The 18,786-nt window shown below is 52.7% G+C and overlaps 1 protein-coding gene across 1 annotated transcript; it reads right to left on the bottom strand.

Moving 5' to 3' along the window:
- Nucleotides 1–338: 338 nt before the first annotated feature.
- Nucleotides 339–17,155, bottom strand: Fads3 (fatty acid desaturase 3). Its single transcript, XM_036205017.1, has 12 exons — nt 16,721–17,155; nt 7,087–7,197; nt 6,418–6,615; nt 5,289–5,390; nt 5,041–5,163; nt 4,727–4,787; nt 4,224–4,300; nt 3,685–3,782; nt 3,186–3,282; nt 2,962–3,041; nt 2,679–2,804; nt 339–1,363 (listed from the first exon to the last, which is right to left on the bottom strand). The coding sequence occupies exons 1-12, from the start codon at nt 16,943–16,945 to the stop codon at nt 1,312–1,314; spliced, it is 1,350 nt and encodes a 449-aa protein (XP_036060910.1). The 5' UTR covers nt 16,946–17,155; the 3' UTR covers nt 339–1,311.
- Nucleotides 17,156–18,786: the final 1,631 nt, after the last annotated feature.

Raw genomic sequence — 18,786 nt, 5'->3', positions numbered from 1 at the left:
TCTTGGAACAGTCAGGTTCCACAGAGCAGGACCAGGAAAATGTGTGACCAGAACTACAACGTTTGTGCCTTTCCCTCTCAAAGACAGCACAGTCTGGAGCAGTGGGGTTGCTGGACAAAAGTGGAGGGGCAGTCCCCAGCTCGGTATTTCCACTGTGCTTGCTGCTGCCTAAAGCTGCTGAAACGTCTTTAAAGAAGATCTGCAGCCCAGCTTGGAGCCATGGAATGTCTGTGCTGGGGGCAGAAGGGTACACCATGCCCTCTCTTTTCTTCTCACCAAGCTTGGCTCTAGGTCAGTAGTAGAGTACTTGCCTAGGATGTCTAAAGTACTGAGTTTGATTTTTTTTTTTAGCACTAGGGGAAGTATGCCTTCCCAAACTGGGGTGCTTAGTATAAGTAGAAGGGAACATCCTTAGCACTTTGCAGGCAGAGAACCAAGATTAAGTAAAATCTCCCCCTAGAGATGTCCGAAAGTTGATAGGTACAGTCAACTGTACCCATTATCCAGACAGGGATCCCAACACCAAGTGGGAAGCTAGTCCCTGCTCAAGAAACAGTCCTCAGATTCTGAGGACTTAGGGACAGAATGGCCACACCTGAGTCCCTGCCTAGTCAGCTCTGCAAATGTTGTACCATGCCAAGTCTGGCAGAGCTCCCCACTACTGCATGGAGCTCCCCACTACTGGACCCTCCTGCGTGGAGGATTAGAGGAGGCCAGTGCCAATGTGTGTGTGGGGGCTTTCCCATCCCACAACTCAGAGTCACTTGCAGATGTGACCCTCAAACCGAGGTCCTTGAGTATATAACTCACCCCAGGGTGCTGCTGAGAACAGGAAGGGACCAAGCCCTGAGGTGGAGCCGAGCTGCAGCAGCTGTTGCCTCCACGACCAGAGCACCCAGGGTGGAGGGGGACTCCTTACATTCTGTCCCATCGCAACACTCTGACGCCCCCTCTGGGAAGTCTGAAGCAGATCTGGCTCCAAAATCCATGAAAATTCAACACTTGGCTCCATGTGTCTGGGTTGCTTTTTATATAAAAATAACAAGCTTTCCTTCAGTTCTTGCTCTAGGAAAACATGCTATGTTCACCATGTAGCTTTAAGTGTGTCCCTCCACCCCGGTCCTGTTGGACATGTGCCACGGCCATAAGGCTCTTGAACAGAAAATGCTGAGGACTGGGGAAAGCCAGCAGGACCAGGCAGGCAGACAGGCTGCCCCAGCAGGGGGTGAGGAGGGCTGTCAATCTTGCCCAGTAGCTTGGTAACTGCTGGAGTCTGTACCCTTACCCACTTCGCCACCCATGAGGGGGTCTTCATTGATGGAGGTATGCATCCAGCCAGATGTCGCCAGACTTCTTCAGGGACCTGAGAGTTGGGGATGGGGGTCAGGGACTCAACTGGAAGGTATTAGCATCCCCCTGCGCCCCATAAGGAGTGTTGAGTAAAGACATCCTTGTGAGTTCCCATCCCCCCTGGGACAGGCGGCTGTGTGGGGCCGGGTACTCATTAACCAGAGTGGAATCTGGACTACAACAGGGAGGTGAGTGGCAGATGGCCAAATCCAGTTGTGGGCCTCAGTGGCCCTGGCCACCATTCACCTGGTTCTCCCTGTTACCTCTCCCTCTTGGACTCGGCAGCCCAAAGGCGTGGGACACAGAACCTGCCCCCTCATGACCCCACAGATAAGAACAGGACAAGAATAATGCAGAGATGCTTGCATGTCTAGAATCCAACTTCCGTTTCCTCCTCCAAGGCTGCTTCTAAGGGCTGAGCCCTCTCCCCACCCCCTTCCCTGCCTGAACAGATACAAACAGCCTGGCCTTCCTCTTTCTGCTTCCACTTTTGCTCAGAGTGCATGCCCACTTAGAGCATCTTTGCAAGATGTGGACGTCAGGTGGTCTCTCCTCCACTAAGAGGAGAGACCCAGAGATCAGCACATTCCTGCCTGAGGGTCTCTGCAGGGCCTCTTCTGGAATACTCTTTGGCCAGGTGCCCTTCCCCAGTGACCAGCTGTCTCCCTGCTTCTTGCCTCTGCTCACAGCAGCTTCTCCACACTTTGCACCTGCTATGCCATAAACAGTACTATACCCTTTGCCTGGTCCTCCATGGCCTCTCTCCCGCCTCCACCCTAGGTTTTCATTCTTGTTAAGCTATTAAAATAGTTCTCAAGTTTTGTCATGTACTCTTTAACTGCACACATGTGAGTGAATCTTATTTTCTGGGACAGGGCCTCTCTCTGAAACTGGAGCTCACTGGCCAACAAACTCTACAGGGATCCCATTCCCGCCTCTCCAGTGCTTGGATTACAGGCACGTGTCATCATTCCTGACTTTTTACATGGGTGCCGGAGATCTGACCTCATCTTTGTCCTTATACAGAAAGCACGTTGCCTACTGAACCATCTCCCCAGCCCTACAAATGCTTGTTCCCTTCTGTTTCCCAGGAGGCAGAAACCTTTCAGCCTGTCTGACTCGCTGCCACATTTGTAGGGTTCCATGAGTCTTCCACTCTGGGGGAAAAGGAGAACACTGGCTGATCAGGAAAGGTCTAGAGAGCCAGTTCTTAGGAAGGGCCCTCTCTGAGGGCCAGGTGCTCGGAAGATGCTGACCATGTCTGGAGTGAGCATGGAGCCTTGGGAAAGACTAGTGCATGTAACCTGAGGGGCCCAGTGCAGCCTTACCCGATGATATCCACCAGGGCAGTGAGGAAGGGTTTCACCTCGTAGTGTAGGCCATGCTTGGTGCAGAACGCCTTGACCAGGGGGGCCACCCTGCGGTAGTTGTGCCTTGGCATCGTGGGAAAGAGGCTGGGAGGGCAGGCCAGATTGAGTAGGGGGCTGCCAGAGGGAGCCCGCCTACTCCTCACCTTCCAGGCCACATCTTCCAGGGATCTCACAGAGATGAGTCCTGGGCCCCGGTTTTGGCCTCACCCTGAACCCAGTGAGCCCTACAGGCCACACTTACTGGTGTTCAATCTGGAAATTGAGGTGCCCACTGAACCAGTCAATGAAGAGAGAAGGTTCCACATTGCAGGTGGCTGCCAGCTGCCAGGGGAAGGAGGGGTCCAAGTGAGGGGAGCTGACTCAGAACCTCGACCCCACCGCCTGGCAACCTCGGCAAGGCCTGATCCCTCCCAGTCCATGACTCCCCAGCTGGCATATCCTCCCACCAGGCTCCCCAGTACCTACCTGAGAGCTAGCCCAGTCCCGGTGCTTCTCATGGCCAATCTCCTTGGGGATGTGGTTCATCTGTGTGATCCACACAAACCAGTGGCTCTCCAGGACCCTGTGAGGGAGGCTTTGGTACTGTCCTATATCCAGCTCAGAGTGGAGGCTGGCATACATACAGCTGAACCCTGACCTGGGTCCCAACTTCCCTGTCTGTACGACAGAGTTGTCTAGTTGCTTCCGCCTTGACATTGAAAGAAACTTACAGAGCAGTGTCCCCAGTGAGGCTGAAAGCCACCCTCAGAGCCATGACCGAGCCAAGCTGTGCTCTCCTCAGACCCGCCAGCCCCAGGGTCTGGCCACCTTGCTAGTATTTGATTATCCCAACAGCCACCTGAAGAGGTGCTACTGGCCCCCGTCCTGCAGAGGGACAACAGGCTAGGCTGGGTGGCTGTGGTCAGGGTCCCCCGCCACCTGTGTGAGACCTCCCCACTCCCTGTCACTCTGGATCTGGCCATACCTGACAGCAACGAAGAGCAGCAGTGTCCCAGTTGCGCCATAGAACGGAGCGTAGGACAAGAAGAAGCGGGAGTAGAAGCTGGCAGCCCACAGCAAGTCCTGTGAGGACGACAGAGGCCGTGCCGAGCGGCCTCCATGGATTGGAGGCAATCGGGAGGCAGGAGGGAGGGCTGGGGTCATTCAACTCTCTCTTTCCTTTGCTTTGGGCTCCAGACAGGCCACTGCCCCTCACTGGGCTTCTGCCTTCATGGCTGAGTAAAAGGACAGGGTACCTGCCTTGTCGTCAGTTAGGGCCGCCCATGGTGGTGACCCTGAAGGGTACATTAGGGCAGCCCGTGCCCGGGATACAAATGCCTGGCAGTCAGTCCAGGGATTCTCCCCACCTAGGGGGAGCTCCTTTACAGAAGAGACCCAAAGTGTGCATGCTCTCTTCTTGCATACACACATACGCGCATTCACACTCCGGGATGGACAGTGCTGTCCCCTGAAGCCCTCTCCCAGAAGGGCCATATGCTTGTGGTCCCGAGCAGCGCCACTCACCGTCCATTGCATGCACACCAGCATGTATGCCAGATTTTCAACCTCAAAGTTCACCAAGGTAAGCAGCGGTGGGCCAACTGCAAGAAGGGAGCACAAGGGCATGCAGTAACAGGGGTGGGGTACCCTGGTGAAGTGGGCAGAGGAGAGAAAAGGCTCTTCCTCCAGGAACACCCATAGGATGTAAATGTGGACCTATCCGCTGAAATGACCTCCCAGTTCTCCCAGGGCCCAGACAGTACTCAGTCTCTTGGCGGCTGGCTCTTGTCCTGTCCCCCAACTCCCTTGTCCCTTGTGTAGGTTAGGAGCCAGCCTCACACATCTCTGCCCTTGACTCTCCCCTGTCCCCGTTTGCAGAGGCAATTACAGAACACTCTAGGGCTCCAGACAACCCTGACTTGGGGGGGCAGACGGACTCTGGGGAGGGTGGGAAAGAGTGAGGATAGCCAGAGCAGAGGGTCGGCCCCACCACATCCTCACCCCCAAAAGGGCCAGCATGTACTCACTCAGGAAGAAGTACAGATGCTGGTGGTTGTAAGGCAGGTACCTCCGTTTCTTCTTGCCATACTGTGGAGACAGGCGTCGGCTGAGGAGAACAGCTCTCCAGGCCAAGATCAGGGGCTGGCTGAGGCCAAGGTCAAAGGCAACTCTAGATTCTAGCCACTGGGCCACTCATCCCCAGGTGGCTAGGAGAAGGGGGAAGGACTGGACCTAGAGCTAGAATGCAGGCTAAGCTAGGGGGCAAGCATGGGGGCTCAGTCCCTGCCAGGTCCCCTTAGCTGTGGTCCTGTCCTGAGTGTCCATGTCCCATCCCACCCACCTCCACAGATGACTCCCCGAGGAGGAAGACAGGCGCCACAGTCACATCTGGGTCCTTGTGGAAGATGTTGGGCTTGGCATGGTGCTGGAAGTGGCGGAAATTCCACCAATGGGCAGAGAAGCCCTGTGGAGAGAAGGGACTTCAGGGGTAGACTCAGGCTGTGCCCCTACTTGGTACCCACACACTTGAGCAGACCCAGCCTAGAGCCCCAATTCTATACCTGGAGGCCCACCCAGATCCACACTCACTTTCAACTGCCCCATCACGAACTGCTGGGCCACATGGTTCCACCTGGACTTAGCGAAGATGGAGGCATGGCCTAGATCATGTTGCAGACACCAGCACTGGGCCTAGGGAGAGGGGTAGGTCAAGAGTGGAGGAGGAATCCAGTAGCGATGGAGGAGGCTACCTGGGCCCTTCTGGTGCTTGGGTCCACCCACTGCTGATGCTCCACCCACTGCTGATGCTCCACCCACTGCTGATGCTCCACCCACTGCTGATGCTCCACCCACTGCTGATGCTCCACCCACTGCTGATGCTCCACCTACTACTGATGCTCCACTGAACCAATGCGCCTGAGTTTGATGGTGTGCGTGCATGCAAATGTCAGGCTTCAGAAGCAAACTTCCTGTTCTTCTCATAGCTTCCTGTCTCCTACTTCCCTGCATCCCCCAAGGCAAATTCTAGAACCTAGAATTCTCTACCCTACCTGGGACAAGCCATAGGCACAAGGGCGCTCTTCTCCAAAGCCTGAAATGTCCTTTTGCCTTGGTGCCAATATTACAGAAGGGCTACCTCATCCAATAAGAACTTGTAAGACCCCTGTTTCAAAAAGCATTCCATCCCAGACCTGGGAGGAAAGAATGCCTCAGGAAGAGGCCAAGAAAAATCAGAGCAGACAGGCCTTGTGGGGTTTCTGAGCCAGTCTGTTTCCACTGGCTCAGACCTCCTGTGTCTGATCCCATTCCTATAGGCTGTGCCTGCTTCATAGAACCTACATGTCAAAAAAAAAAAAAAAAATGGCTAGTTCACTCTAGTCTTTTGTTCTTTAACCTGAAGTCTCCTTGGTCACATAAGACTACGACCAGATAAATTTTTCTAGGTTTTTCTCCTGCTAGTCTGTTTTCCTGTCACTGGAGTGTTAGCCATGACCTTCACATTAGGCAGAAAAGGATCCTCCTTTTCTTCACCTACACAAGTCTTGCCATGCATAGATAGGACTGTGACATTCTGGATCTGGCACATCTTAAGAGCCTCTGGCATTTCACTTACCCATCCATCCACCCATCCATCCACTCTTTCTTTCGTACATAAAAAAACTGTCCTGAGTTTACACATGTGCTGGACTCCATATCTGCTATGTAGTCTTGGGGTTACCTGAGAGATGGCCAGGATTAGGGCAGCAAGGATGCTGGACACCCAGCCAGGGCCCAAGAGGTAGATGATAAGCCAGGCCAGCAACTCCATAGCCAGGATGTGGCCCAGCAGGAGTGCAAAGAAAGTGTGGTCGGCTTCGAACAGCTTCATGTCCTCAGCGGCCTGGCGCAAGGCTCGGAAGTCCTCCATCAGCTGGGTCTGTGGTAGGAGAGTGGTCCAGCAGATGAGGACAGGGATTGCCAGATTCCCCAGAAACTTCCCATTGCGTCTCAAGCCATCCCACTTCCCATTGCTGGGTCCAGGTGTCAGCAAAGGTGATGGATAGAGACAGAATGAGAACACTAGCCAGGGTGTGAGCTGGGGAACTAGCTACTAGCTAAGTTTCTTCCTGACCCCTTTAGGACTCAAAAACATCTTCACTGTAGAACTTTCAGGGGAGTGGGGTGGGGTGGGCCGGAAAGAGGCCTCACCCAGAGACCCACAGCAAGTTTCTAGCTAAATCAGATCTGGAATCCTTACTTCTACAGGACATTGCTATGACTTCCGCCTTTGACGTGGCCCCAAAGGGGACACAGACCCAGCCCCTACCCTCCATCCCCCAGGAGTAATACAGAACAACCTGCTACTGGCAACAGGCAATGCCCCTAAGGCCTCCAGCTGTTCCCTCACATTCTGAGCGCCATCCTGGCTGGGCTCCTCTGGGGCTAGCTCTCCAATCAGCAGGGGCTTCAGGAACTTGCGCACATAACGGAGATCCTGATGGAAGGCATGGAAGGCATCCTGAAAGGAGAACAGTCAAGTGAATAGACAGCTAGCTCATGTAGTACCCAGGAAGAACCACAGAAACAGAATGGGAAGGCTGTTGCAATGCTGGAGGGGTGGCACAATGGTTAAGAACACTTGTTGCTCTTGCAGAGGACCTGGGTTAGATTCCCAGCATCCATGTGCTGGTTCACAACCATCCGTAATTCCAGTTTCAGGGGATCCAATGTCCTCTTCTTATCTCTGCGACACTAAGCATGCATGTGTTACATGTAAATATAGGCAGGGTCAACACTCACACATACAAAAATCGAATAAATCTAATTTTTGTTTTGTTTTGTTTTTCAAGACAGGGTTTCTCTGTAGCTTTGGAGCCTGTCCTGGACTAGCTCTGTAGACCAGGCTGACCTCAAACTCACAGAGATCCACCTGCCTCTGCTTCCCGAGTTCTGGGATTACAGGCGTGCATCACCACCGCCCGGCGAATAAATCTAATTTTTAAAACTAACAGATAGAAAGGACTATTGATGAACAGAGAGACAGACAGAAAGTCAGCTAGATGTTGGACAGTCATAGACAAAAGACCAGGAGGGTTAACCTTACCTATCAGCTCTCCCTACTCTTCCCCAGGTGCCCTATTTAACAGCCACTTGCCATGCCCCATCTGCTTCATCCAGCACAAGGTTCCCCTCCGAACATGCCTGAAAGAAGCCCAGACAGACTGAGTCCATCCATGAAAAGGCTTAGCCCTTCCAAAAAGCTTCCTGTGTACTACAGTATTTCCTACTGCATATAAGAAAAGATTTGGCTCACAAATGTTAAATTTATCCAATTCTTACCAATACAACATGGGTAAAATGTGTGTGGGGAGACGTGTCATTGAAGACTCCTGGACCACTTGGGCAAGTCCATGGTGGGCCATACACATTGAGTGCTTGGCCACATGCAAGGAAGATATTTGAGCAGTTAAACTTATTTGACTATTATTTTCTTTTTGGAGACATGGTCTCGTGTAGCCCTGGCTGGCCTCAAAGTTGCTACACAGCCCAAGAGAGAATGACCTTGGATTGATCCTCTTGCCTCAACCTCCCTAGTGGTGGAACTACAAGCAGGCACCCCCATGCCTTCCCAGCTCCCATGAGTGCTGAGAATTGAACTCAGGGGCTCTCTGCATGCATGATAGGTAAGCACTCTACCAACTGAGCTACATTCCCAGTAGATAGTATAATTTTAAGGACAGAAAAGGCTGACGACACTCCTGTGTCTTTCTTTAATAACTAGGGCAGGGGTAAGGAGCAACCCAGAAAAAAGACAAAAGTGGGAGGTATGACAGATGATAAGAAGAAAGATGGCTGGGTTGCCGCATCCTTCCTGCCTCAGCCCTGCTCTTGTTTACTCAACCCATCCACTGTTTGCTTAGGATATCGCATCCAGCCCATTTATTGGTCGCAGGTGGCCAAGTGATTTTTACCGTTGCAATTTCAGAAGCAGAGAGGGCCATTGTCCCCATGGCCCTGGGAAAAGGGGACTGAGGCCCTTCCAAGATGCTAAAAGGAAACACCTTTGCAGAAGTCTGACAAAGAACAGGGGCCTCCTGTTGTCCAAGTCTACCAGCTTGTGTAGGTTGAAACAGAAATGACATTGTTAACTACAGTCACCCCACTGTATCACCAAGCTAATTACTCTAATCATTGTACATTGTACACAGGTGTTGAAATAGCCCACTGGCCCCAAGAACAGGGGCCTTATTAAGTGTTTATCAAAAATAAAAAGCTGGGGAGATGGCTCAGTGGGAAGAGCACTTGCCATAAAAGCATGATGACCTGAGTTCAAATCCAGATCACCCACGTTGAAATCTGGGCATACCTCTGTGAGTCTGTAACCCCAGCACTGTGGTGGGAAGTGGGGGAGGGGAGAGACAGGAGGATTGCTGGACCTTGCTGGCTACCAGTGTGGCTCCAGGTTCAGTGAGAGAGTCTGTCTCAGGGCGGCGGTGGGGGAGGGGGAGGTAGGGAGTGATAGAGCAGGACGCCCTCCTCTGGCTTCCACATGCATGTGGGCACTCAAACCCATGTGCACACAGCACCCGCGCACACATGTAAAGATATAAAATAAATTTAAATTTTCAAAATGAAGTTGAAAATGACTGGAGTCCCTACACTTACTGGCAGGACATTTCTGAAGAGTCCTTGGAAGAAGGAGACTCTGTTAGAGACCACATCCAGAGTCTACCCTAGGGGTCACTGACAGCTAGGGACTGCCGAGTTAGGAGGCTGTGGCTTCTAAAATACCCTAGGCTGGATGATCCAGCAGTGGGCGTTATAAAAGCATAGTTCTCATTTCCTCTGGAGATGAGGAAGGGACAGGGACACAGGAGAATGGGGTCCCACAGGAAGCTTCTGGTTTGTGCATTACTAGGGATTGAACCCAAGGATTCTGTGGGTGCTAGGCAACATGCTACCAACTGAGCTACATCCCCAGCCTTATATTATCTATAAAATATCCAGTGGTTTCGAGAACCTTCATGCTGATGTGTGACCATCTGTCTCCAGAATCTCTCCTTTTCCCCAGATGAAAGGCTACACCCTTTCAATTCATTCTCCTTCCACAGCCCCGAGCACACCATTCTACTCTGTTCTTATGGCGCTAGCCTTATTCCAGGAGCCTCACTTAATCGGAGTCCTATAGCATTTGTCCCTTTGTAATTAACCTATTTCACATAGCATAATACCCTCAAGGTTCATCCATGCTGCAGCAAGTGCCAGAATTCCCTAAAGCTCATGGTGATTTCAAACTTGCCTACCTGAGCACAGTGCCTGGGGCATGGAAAGACAGACAGATAGACAGACAGACAGACTGATACTCTCTCCTCTCTGCCTCCCCCCCAACAGCCACCACTTCAACAAGCAAGATTCAGACTCTTAGAAATGTGCCTAGGGCCATAGTCGACATGAACACCAGATAGACACAGCCCTGTACAGGTGTGCAATGTAGGGAGATGAGCAGAACCAGGCTCACCCAAGGGTCTTCCAGTCAGAGATAGGGAAGGTGTGAATCTCCTTGGGACCAGGTCAGAAATTTTCACAGTGGGGAGATCAAGGCTCCAGCTGGCAGGAAGCTGACAGGCAGGTAGCCCTAGGCCCTTGGACAGAAGGCTCAAGCCTTAGGACAAAGTGAGCACCATGGGGCCTGTGCATTTTCAGAGAACACTCACAAGGTGGGTCCCTGGACTTTGAGTACCAGCAAGGGACTTCCTGGAACTCTAGCATAGGTCATATGGAATCAAAAGGTATGCCATGGGGGATAGAGAGGTTGCTCAGTGGTTAGGAACACTGGCTGGTTTTGTCTGCAAAACTGACCCAGGTTCAGTTTCTAGTACCTACATGGTGGCTCCCAAGCATTAGTAACTTTAGTTCCAGGGAATTTGACACCTTCTGATCTCTGTGAGCACCAGGCACACTTGTGATGCACAATGTACATGCAGGAAAAAAACTCATATAATTTGTTTTAATCTGAAAAAAAAATTAAAAAAAAAAAAAGCATAGCAAACCTAAGTTCCCGGTGCCCCCTGCAGACTGTGTTTACAGATATACCTGGTTTGGGGCAAGTTTATAAGTGCCTTCCCCACCTCCCAGGGCAGGGTTGTGAAGCGGTTTTTTTTTTTTTGTTTTTTGTTTTTTTCCCCCTCGAGGCACCTGTCCCAGGAGAAGAACGTGTAGTGGCAGAGCTGGGGTTTGAACTTGAGTCTGTTCTCTATAATGTCCACACACCCTCAGAATATGGAAACCTCAGAGTCTGGACAATCAGAGCCCCCGCTCTGACCCCAGCCTCACTATAAGCTCCACGTAGCAGCTGACTGGGGGCTGGGGAGGTGGGGTACAGTCTGGAGGCAGCCTTCCTGCAGAGATGGAACCTGTGATTCCATGTAGGAGCCCCAGACGGGCCTGCCCCCTCTTCCCTCTTCTCAATAAGATGGGAACATTAACGCACACCTCACAGGCTGCACGAAGGACTGAGCTGGTGGGCCAAGCACTTAGAAGGGCCTAATAGACAACAGGAGCCCCGTTTCCCAGCTTTCTTCTGTGCCCCAGGGTAACACATGCTGTGTGTTTCTGCTGTGCACATGCTGCTGAGAGCCCTGGGATGCAGGGATGAGTAGGGCAGTGAAAATATGATATGTTTGGGCAAGACCTAATTGAGTCTCAGGCTAAGGAACAGGCAGGGTGGGGGCTGGGGGATACAACCTCCTTCTACTCCAAGCACCAAAGGGAGGGAAGAAGTTCTGGTCTCTGGCCAAAGATTGGAGAATGTTCCAGATCAGCCAGGGAGGTGGGGGAGCAGGGAGGGCTGTTGAAGCTCTGGTGATCTGAGTCTGCACTTGCTGCCTATTTACACTTTTGCCAGAGGTGGGCATAGGGTCTCCAAGGACACACCCCTGCGTCTCTTGCCTTCCAGATGGAGGACAGGCGGGAGGGACTAAGGCTCTGCACTTAATTGCTCCTTACCACCCTCTCCCCAACACTGCTTTCAAGAGGTGCAGTGAGAAAAGATGATCAGTAACCCCCCTTACAGATGGAGAGACTGAGGCAAGGACACAGCTCTGTAACCAGTACATACGGCTCTAGCCTGTGCAGCGAAGCCCAGCTCAAGGGAAGCTGCCCCCAGACCCCTCAGCATCCCTGGTATCCTGGAGAAGGGTGGGGACACACAGTTGATCGTCTGCTAGCCAGGACCCTTGGCCTCAGAGATGTTGCTGTCTCAGCAAATACCTGAAAATGACCCAGGCTTTCTGGCACGTGGTCCTCTCTTTACCACTGAACTCTGGCTTTACCACTGGAGCCTGGCTCTTTTATCAGAAACCCAAAGGCAGCCAAGGGAAGCCTTCCCTCTCAGGAAGGAAGGGGGAAGGCTGCCTGATATTCTGAGGTCACCATCATTCCCACCTCTGCACACTGCATTCCGGCCAGTCACACAATCCTGACTCCTCCTCACGGGGAGGGGGTGGGCACTTCAGCCTGCAGAAGACACCTGTAAAGCCCCCCAGAGTCAGGTGTGGCCGCTTGCACCTGTAATCTCAGTACTCAGGAGGGAGATGGTGATTGATCTTTGTGAGTTTGAGGCCAGCTTGGGTTATATAATGAGTTCTAGGCCAGCCTAGAAATCCTGTCTCAATACAAAACAAACAAATGCCCACTCAGGCCCCACAAAATGACTACTCGCTGAAGTAGACTTTCAAAGCAGCCAGCGTGGTTGGTGGGAACAAGGTGTGGGCATTGGTTCTGGGTGGTTGAGGCCATCCTGCCCTCACAAGACCTCAGAGCTTCCCGGTCATAATCCTAATCCCTCTCAGCTCCCATCCAGACACAGACTCTTCCTCCCAAACCCAGGGATGAAGGCTTTGTTGTTTTGGGGTACCATGACATCGCTCATTGTCTGCTCAAGTCTCTTTATCTATACAACAGACAGGACCCAACCTCACAGGGTTGTTAGAAGTAAGTAAACTACTACATCTAAAATTCTCAGAAGACAGCCTAGTCAATAACTGTCGGCTGAAACTACCAGCAGAGCCTCTGATGGCGGCACTAGTGACCCTACTTTTGGCTCATTATTCCCAAGAGGCCACAAGAAGGTGGATGCCAGATGTCTCAGGTCTGCTAGACTTGGAATTCTCCTAGGGCTGACAGTGCTTCAGCCTAAGGGGCACTGAGGACTGCTGAGAAATTCCTCACCTTCCCCATAACAACACCAGTGGAGTTCAGGGTTTCATTGCCTGTGGTAACCAGTCACCCAGGTGCCCAGCACCATTCCCACAGTGAACCCAAACTGAAAGCAATCTTATCCCTGCCACACTGAAGGGGAAATAGAGTCAAGTGTGAGGACAGGTCAGCTCCTTCTCTAAAAATAAGACAGAGATAATTTGGGCATTTTTTTTTTTGTTCTGTTTTATCAAAACAGGATCTAATGTAGTCCCAGATGGCTTCGAACTCAACGTAACTGAGGATGATACTCAACTCCTCACGGTCCTGCTTCCACCTCCCAAGAGCTGGGATTGCAGGCCTGTACCACAATGTTGGACTCTATTTGCTTTGCCTCACTTTTTTCTTTAAACTTCCACTGCTGGGGATTGAACTCATGACCTTGGGCATGCTCAGCCAGCATTCTACCACTGAGCCATATCCTCATCTAACAGAGCTGATTCCAATGGCCCCTACTAGTATCCACATATCTCTGACCTGCCACATTCACACTTTGGAGCCCAATTACACAGTCACTTGTTCTGAATGCCATCCCCAAAGAGAGAGCAGGTCTCCATTTTGCTTACCTTGACATCCAAGCGTTTGCCCTTCTAGAAGATGATTTTATTTTGTTTATTTTTAATTATATGCATGTGTGTGTGTGTGTTTGTGGGGGAGTATGTATACATGAATGACAGTACACACAGAGGCCAGAGACGTTGGCTCTCCTGCAGCTGGAGTTACAAGGGGCTGTGAGCCACCCAATGTGGGTGCTGGGAATGGAACTCAGGTCCTCTGCAAGAGAAGCATGCACTCTTCACCACTGAGCATTTCTCTAACCACAAGGATCCTTTTATTTGGAGACAAGGTTTCCTGTATTCCAGATTAGGCTCTAACTTGCCTCATACCTGGGAGTGACTTTGAACTCCAAGTCCTTTGTCTCTGCCTCATGAATGCTGGGGTTACAGGTGGAAGCCACCACGACCAAGTTTATGCAGTGCTAGGGATGGATTCTTAGGCATCACAAATACTAGGCAAACAGTCTGCCAGCTAAGCTCCATCCCCCGCTTTGGAGATCCTTTTAAACATACAGCAGACCCCTTTGGTTTCCATGCTCTGCCCTCCCTGGATCTCCTCCTTCTTTAGAATAAACCAAAGTCCTTTTAAGGACAAAAATATCTAGTGAGCCAGGCATGTCTGCCTTTTGACTCCCCGTCCCCATGACTGCTCTCTTGTAGCCACGTTGTGTTCCTTAGGGATGGGTGGTATGGTCCCACCTCTAAGTCTTTGCTCTAGCTGATCCATCTGCTGGACACTTCTTCCCTGCAAATGTTTTATTCACAGCTGCATCTGCAGAGACTGGGGGGTGGGCATAGGAGGTACTCATGGGTAGATTTAGGGGACTCCATCATGGAGAAACCACAGAGGGGGAAGAGCATGGCTGTGCGTTCAAATCCTACACCTGCCACTGTTTCGAGTCACTTTGTTTCTCTGCATCTGTTTTCTCACCTGTAAAGTGGGACAGCAGAAGCAAACCTGCCTTAGTGGGGGTAGCCTGAGGATTAAGAGATAGTATCAATAACAAGCACTGAATTTAGAGTCTAGAACATAGTAGGTGCTTGGCATGTGGCCCTCATATTTCTGACCAGCAGGGGCTGTACTCTCTGGCTGCCTCTTGTCTCAGGGTGACTATGACTCTTAGGCAAACCTGGCCTAGGGCCCAGAGTGTTCTCCCCAGGGCACCAGGCTCTGTATCCCAGGATGGTCACAAGCTGACTTCACAGCACAAGAACTCTGGGAATTTCCTGGCAGGAAGGCTTCTGTTGCCTGGACATGAGAACAGCTGATGGGCGGCTGGGCTGATGCAAGTGGGCAGCGGCCTCCCACTCCCAACCTGAGTTCCAGGGTCTGGGATGGGACAACCGGCATCTAGACTTGATCACACGGCACTGGACCAGTCCAACCCCTGGTATGCCCTGTGGGTCCATCACAGACAAAGACTAGGGTCTGCTGAGCCCAGGCCCCTCCCAACCCCTTGACTTGAACATACCAGGTATTTCTGGCAACTCCACCCCAATGTCTGGGGCCTATAGCAATCTCTATTACAGATAGGGCCAGAGACAGACTAGGTTACCTAGCAAAGGCTTGGGAATTCTGGGATGGTCCCACTGCACCCTCTAGCTTGCACACACACACACACACACACACACACGCACGCACGCACGCACGCATGCACGCACGCATGCAAGAGCAGTTACTGAACATACAACTGTGACGTAGCAGTGTGGTTGAAAAGGTATGTTCCTGCCCTTGGCTGGCTTGCCATATGGTCCAGCTCTCCCCACTTGACCAGTGAGGAAACTGAAGTGCAGAGGAACCCCTCTCAGGGCCTTCGATGGCAGAGCCAGAACCCTGACACAAAATGCAGAGAGATGTTTTCCTAGCAGACCTTACTGGCTATGACTCAAAACAGTGGCTACAGCAAAACCATTTGGCGGAGGTCTCACGGCACTGAGTTAAATATGAAGTTAGGAACCCCGTGTAGGAGGGCACCCTGCACAGGCCTGGCCCTGAGCAGGAAAGAGCAATTGGTTCATGTTCTCTGCGGGCCTTCTCCTCTCCTGCCCAGCATCCTGTGCTAGGCTATAACGTGATTCTCACAGGGTTGCCAGGGCTCTGTGGGAGGGGCCTTGGTACCTCATGCCCACCATGCCCTGGTAGAAAGGCAGGTACACACACACACACACACACACACACACACACACACACACACTGGCCTAAAGTTGATGATTACACACACACACACACACACACACACACACACACACAGTGACCCAAGGTTGATGATTTTCAGGAACCTTCGCATTCCCATGCTTCTCGGTTGCTTGGAGTGAATGGAGGAGGAGAAGGACAGTGACAGTTCTGGGACAGGGCAGAATCTCCTGGTGCCACCAAGTTCTTCCATTAGGAATTCATTCCCTCCTATCTTGAAGATCTTCCTGGTACCCATTGTGACTAACCTACAGTTCTGGACAATGGGAGGCAGAGCGTCATGGCCTCAACCTTTGTCCACATAGGGTGACTGAGGGAGAAAGGGTCTGGGAAATTGCTTCACCCCTGGGCTCTAGCCAGATAGTCCTTCAGGCCAGCCACATCCCTCCTTGTCTAGACGTGGACTGAGAATGGGAAGCCAGCGTCCCCAGGGGCCAGCCTGTGCCTGGGGTGACTGTGCTTCCCGTGGAGGCCCACCCAGCCTGGCAAAGTCTTCCCACGTGCAGCTGCCAGCCCAGCAGAGGTGAGTCACTGGCCCTCACAACAGTCTACACAAGTGCTGGATAAGCCACAGACCTCCAGGGCCTGCCCAAGCTCTGCTGCCCAGCCCCCCAGTCTCTGATGGCATACCCCTGTCGCTAGGGACCCAGCCCTGCCCCTTGCACTTGGAAGCACCAGGTACTAGTCTGAGAGACTCACAGCAGAGATGACACCCTCAGTACAACAGTGAGGGTCCTTACCTAGGGTGGGATCTACCCCTCAGGGCACACCCACCTCAGTGGGCTTATTCCTCTCTGAGAGAGACCTATTGCACAGACTGACCCAACAGCAAGCCCTCCATGCAAGAAAGAGACCTCCTTAGCCTTGGCTCCATCTCAACTCTGGAGCCACAGCGTGGGGGTCAAAGGTCAGAAAGAGCAGAAAGGATGCTAAACTAAGGTCCGCAGGTGGAATGAGACTAGGAGCCTGTGACCCACGTCTCCCTCCCCACCGTTAGCGCCAGGCTCCACCCCGCTGCCTGTGGGCTAGCTTACCGTGGCGTCCTCGGCGCCGTGGTGGCCGATGAGGCGGCTGCCCCCTGGGTGCCGCTGTGCCCAGCGGCTGATGTCGTAGACACGGCGCTCGATGACCAGCCACTTGTCGCCTGGTAGGTCGTGCTGGCGGATCTGCTCCCAGCGGAAGATGGGCAGGGGCGCCCCCAGCGGTGCGGGCCCCTCCCGCGGCCCTGGTCCCCCGCCGGGCTCCCCGACGCCACCCATGGCCGCTGTGCACAAGTCCTCCGGACCCCGGAACGTGACCGAGGTCTGAGAGAGACACCGCGGAAGGCGAGGTCGCGATCAGGGGTCTTCCTCCGCCGCCGCCCGCCCTGCCGGCCCCGCCCTGCCGCTGCGGCCGCCGTACGAGCGTGCGCCTGCCCGGCTCTCCGCGCAGGGAACTTTTCCCTCCCTTATAACCGTGCTGACAGCGCTCGCCTCGCCCGCCCCTCGTCCCGGCCCCCGCGCTGGCCAGTCCCGCGCCGGCTCCAATCCCAGCGCGGCACCTCCACCTCCATTGGCTGCCCGGGGAGGGCGGTGTCTCGAAGGGGCTCGCCCCACCCGCGAGGGCCTCGGGGGCCACCACGCCCGGCCCAGCCCCTGGGGCACTGTCCCGCCCCCAGTTCCTCGGATTCGAAGCTTGGCCGAGAAAGGGGGTGAGGGGAATGGGGACCCGGAGTGCACGGGAGTCCCGCAGGCCGCTGCGCCCGGGCGCACCCTCAGGGACCCAAGAGGAGCCCAGGTCTGAGCCCGAAGAGGCTGGGAAGTGTGGTTAGGGACATCATTGGGCTTTAGCCACGCATCCTGGGTGGCTAGAGGTGAAGACACTACCTCGGAGCGACTGTCAACGGCCTTCAAACAATGGACCTCACCCCCCAACAAACCCTCAGTGTCTACAGGAGGAGGCCATCTAGAGCCATCTGCTGGAGCGGAGAACCTCTTCTCCCCTTTGGCTGCAAACAGGGTTGGGGATGCCCAGAGTGGTCACTGGGCAGGAAGGGAGCAGACAGTGCTGGAGCCTGCAGCTCTGCCATTCACGACAGGAAAGAATGGACCAGTCTGCAATGGGTGGCTTGCTTGTGACCACCTCCCACTCCCCCCTCACCCACCCTTCGGTCGCATTTTTTACTTACTAAATTGAAACCCTCTTGAGAGTGTAGCTACATTCCCAAATTGTACGATGTTACTTTGTGATCAACACCAATTGCTTAAAACTAAATATTCACGCCAACCGGAACCACAATTGGCAAACTTGAAGTTCTGTCAGAACTTTCCGGAGGGCTAGTTAAAACAGACTCCCTCACTCCACCCTAGCATGACTCAGGGCAGAAAGGTGAGGCAGACCTGATGGTTGGAGAAGATCTTTTCAGAACCTTTAAGTGTATTTCTCCAAATTGCTAACATTTCCTCTTGGCCCATGTAAGAATTTGTAGGAGACCTAGCCTTTAAGGCACCCTGTGGATACCAAAATCAACCTGTGCTCCTTGCCTACATAAGATAGTATTTGCATGTAACCTTCACACATCCTACCGTGCACTTTAAATCACCTTTGAATTCCTTACAATAGCTGATGTGATGTAAATGTTCTATAATTGTTCACTGCGTTGTTTAGGGAACAAGAACAAGAATAAAAAGGCTGAAAGTATGCAGTCCAGATGCGACCATTACAAGCGGAAATGTACAGGACAGGAAGAGAAGTAGAGGCTAGCAAAAAGAACACTGGTGACACAGTCAGGACCTGTGACCCGAGGAGAGGTGACAGCAGGGCCAGCCTCCTTCACATGGAGAGAGAGGAGTGCGGCACATTCCAGAATTATTTTCTGAACATGTCCAATCTACTGCTGATCTACCTTAGGCTGCAGAACTCACAGGCATGGAAGACCCATGATATTTGTGCCACAGGCAGACCAGAGCTTGAAGAACAGGGCCTCTTGGTTCTCCCTAGTTCAGGGAACTCTTGCTTTGGTTAGCCAGGACAACCAGAGACCTATGATGTTGCCAGAGACAGGAATTGTTTAATCCCTTTCTACTGGGCTCTTCAGAATCCTGGAACCCCATTTCTGCAC

This window comes from Onychomys torridus, chromosome 1 (genome assembly GCF_903995425.1).
Source record: "Onychomys torridus chromosome 1, mOncTor1.1, whole genome shotgun sequence".
Classification (NCBI taxonomy): Eukaryota; Metazoa; Chordata; class Mammalia; order Rodentia; family Cricetidae; genus Onychomys; species Onychomys torridus.
Note: the sequence above shows the minus strand (reverse complement) of the source record. Positions and strands in the feature narration are given on the sequence as shown.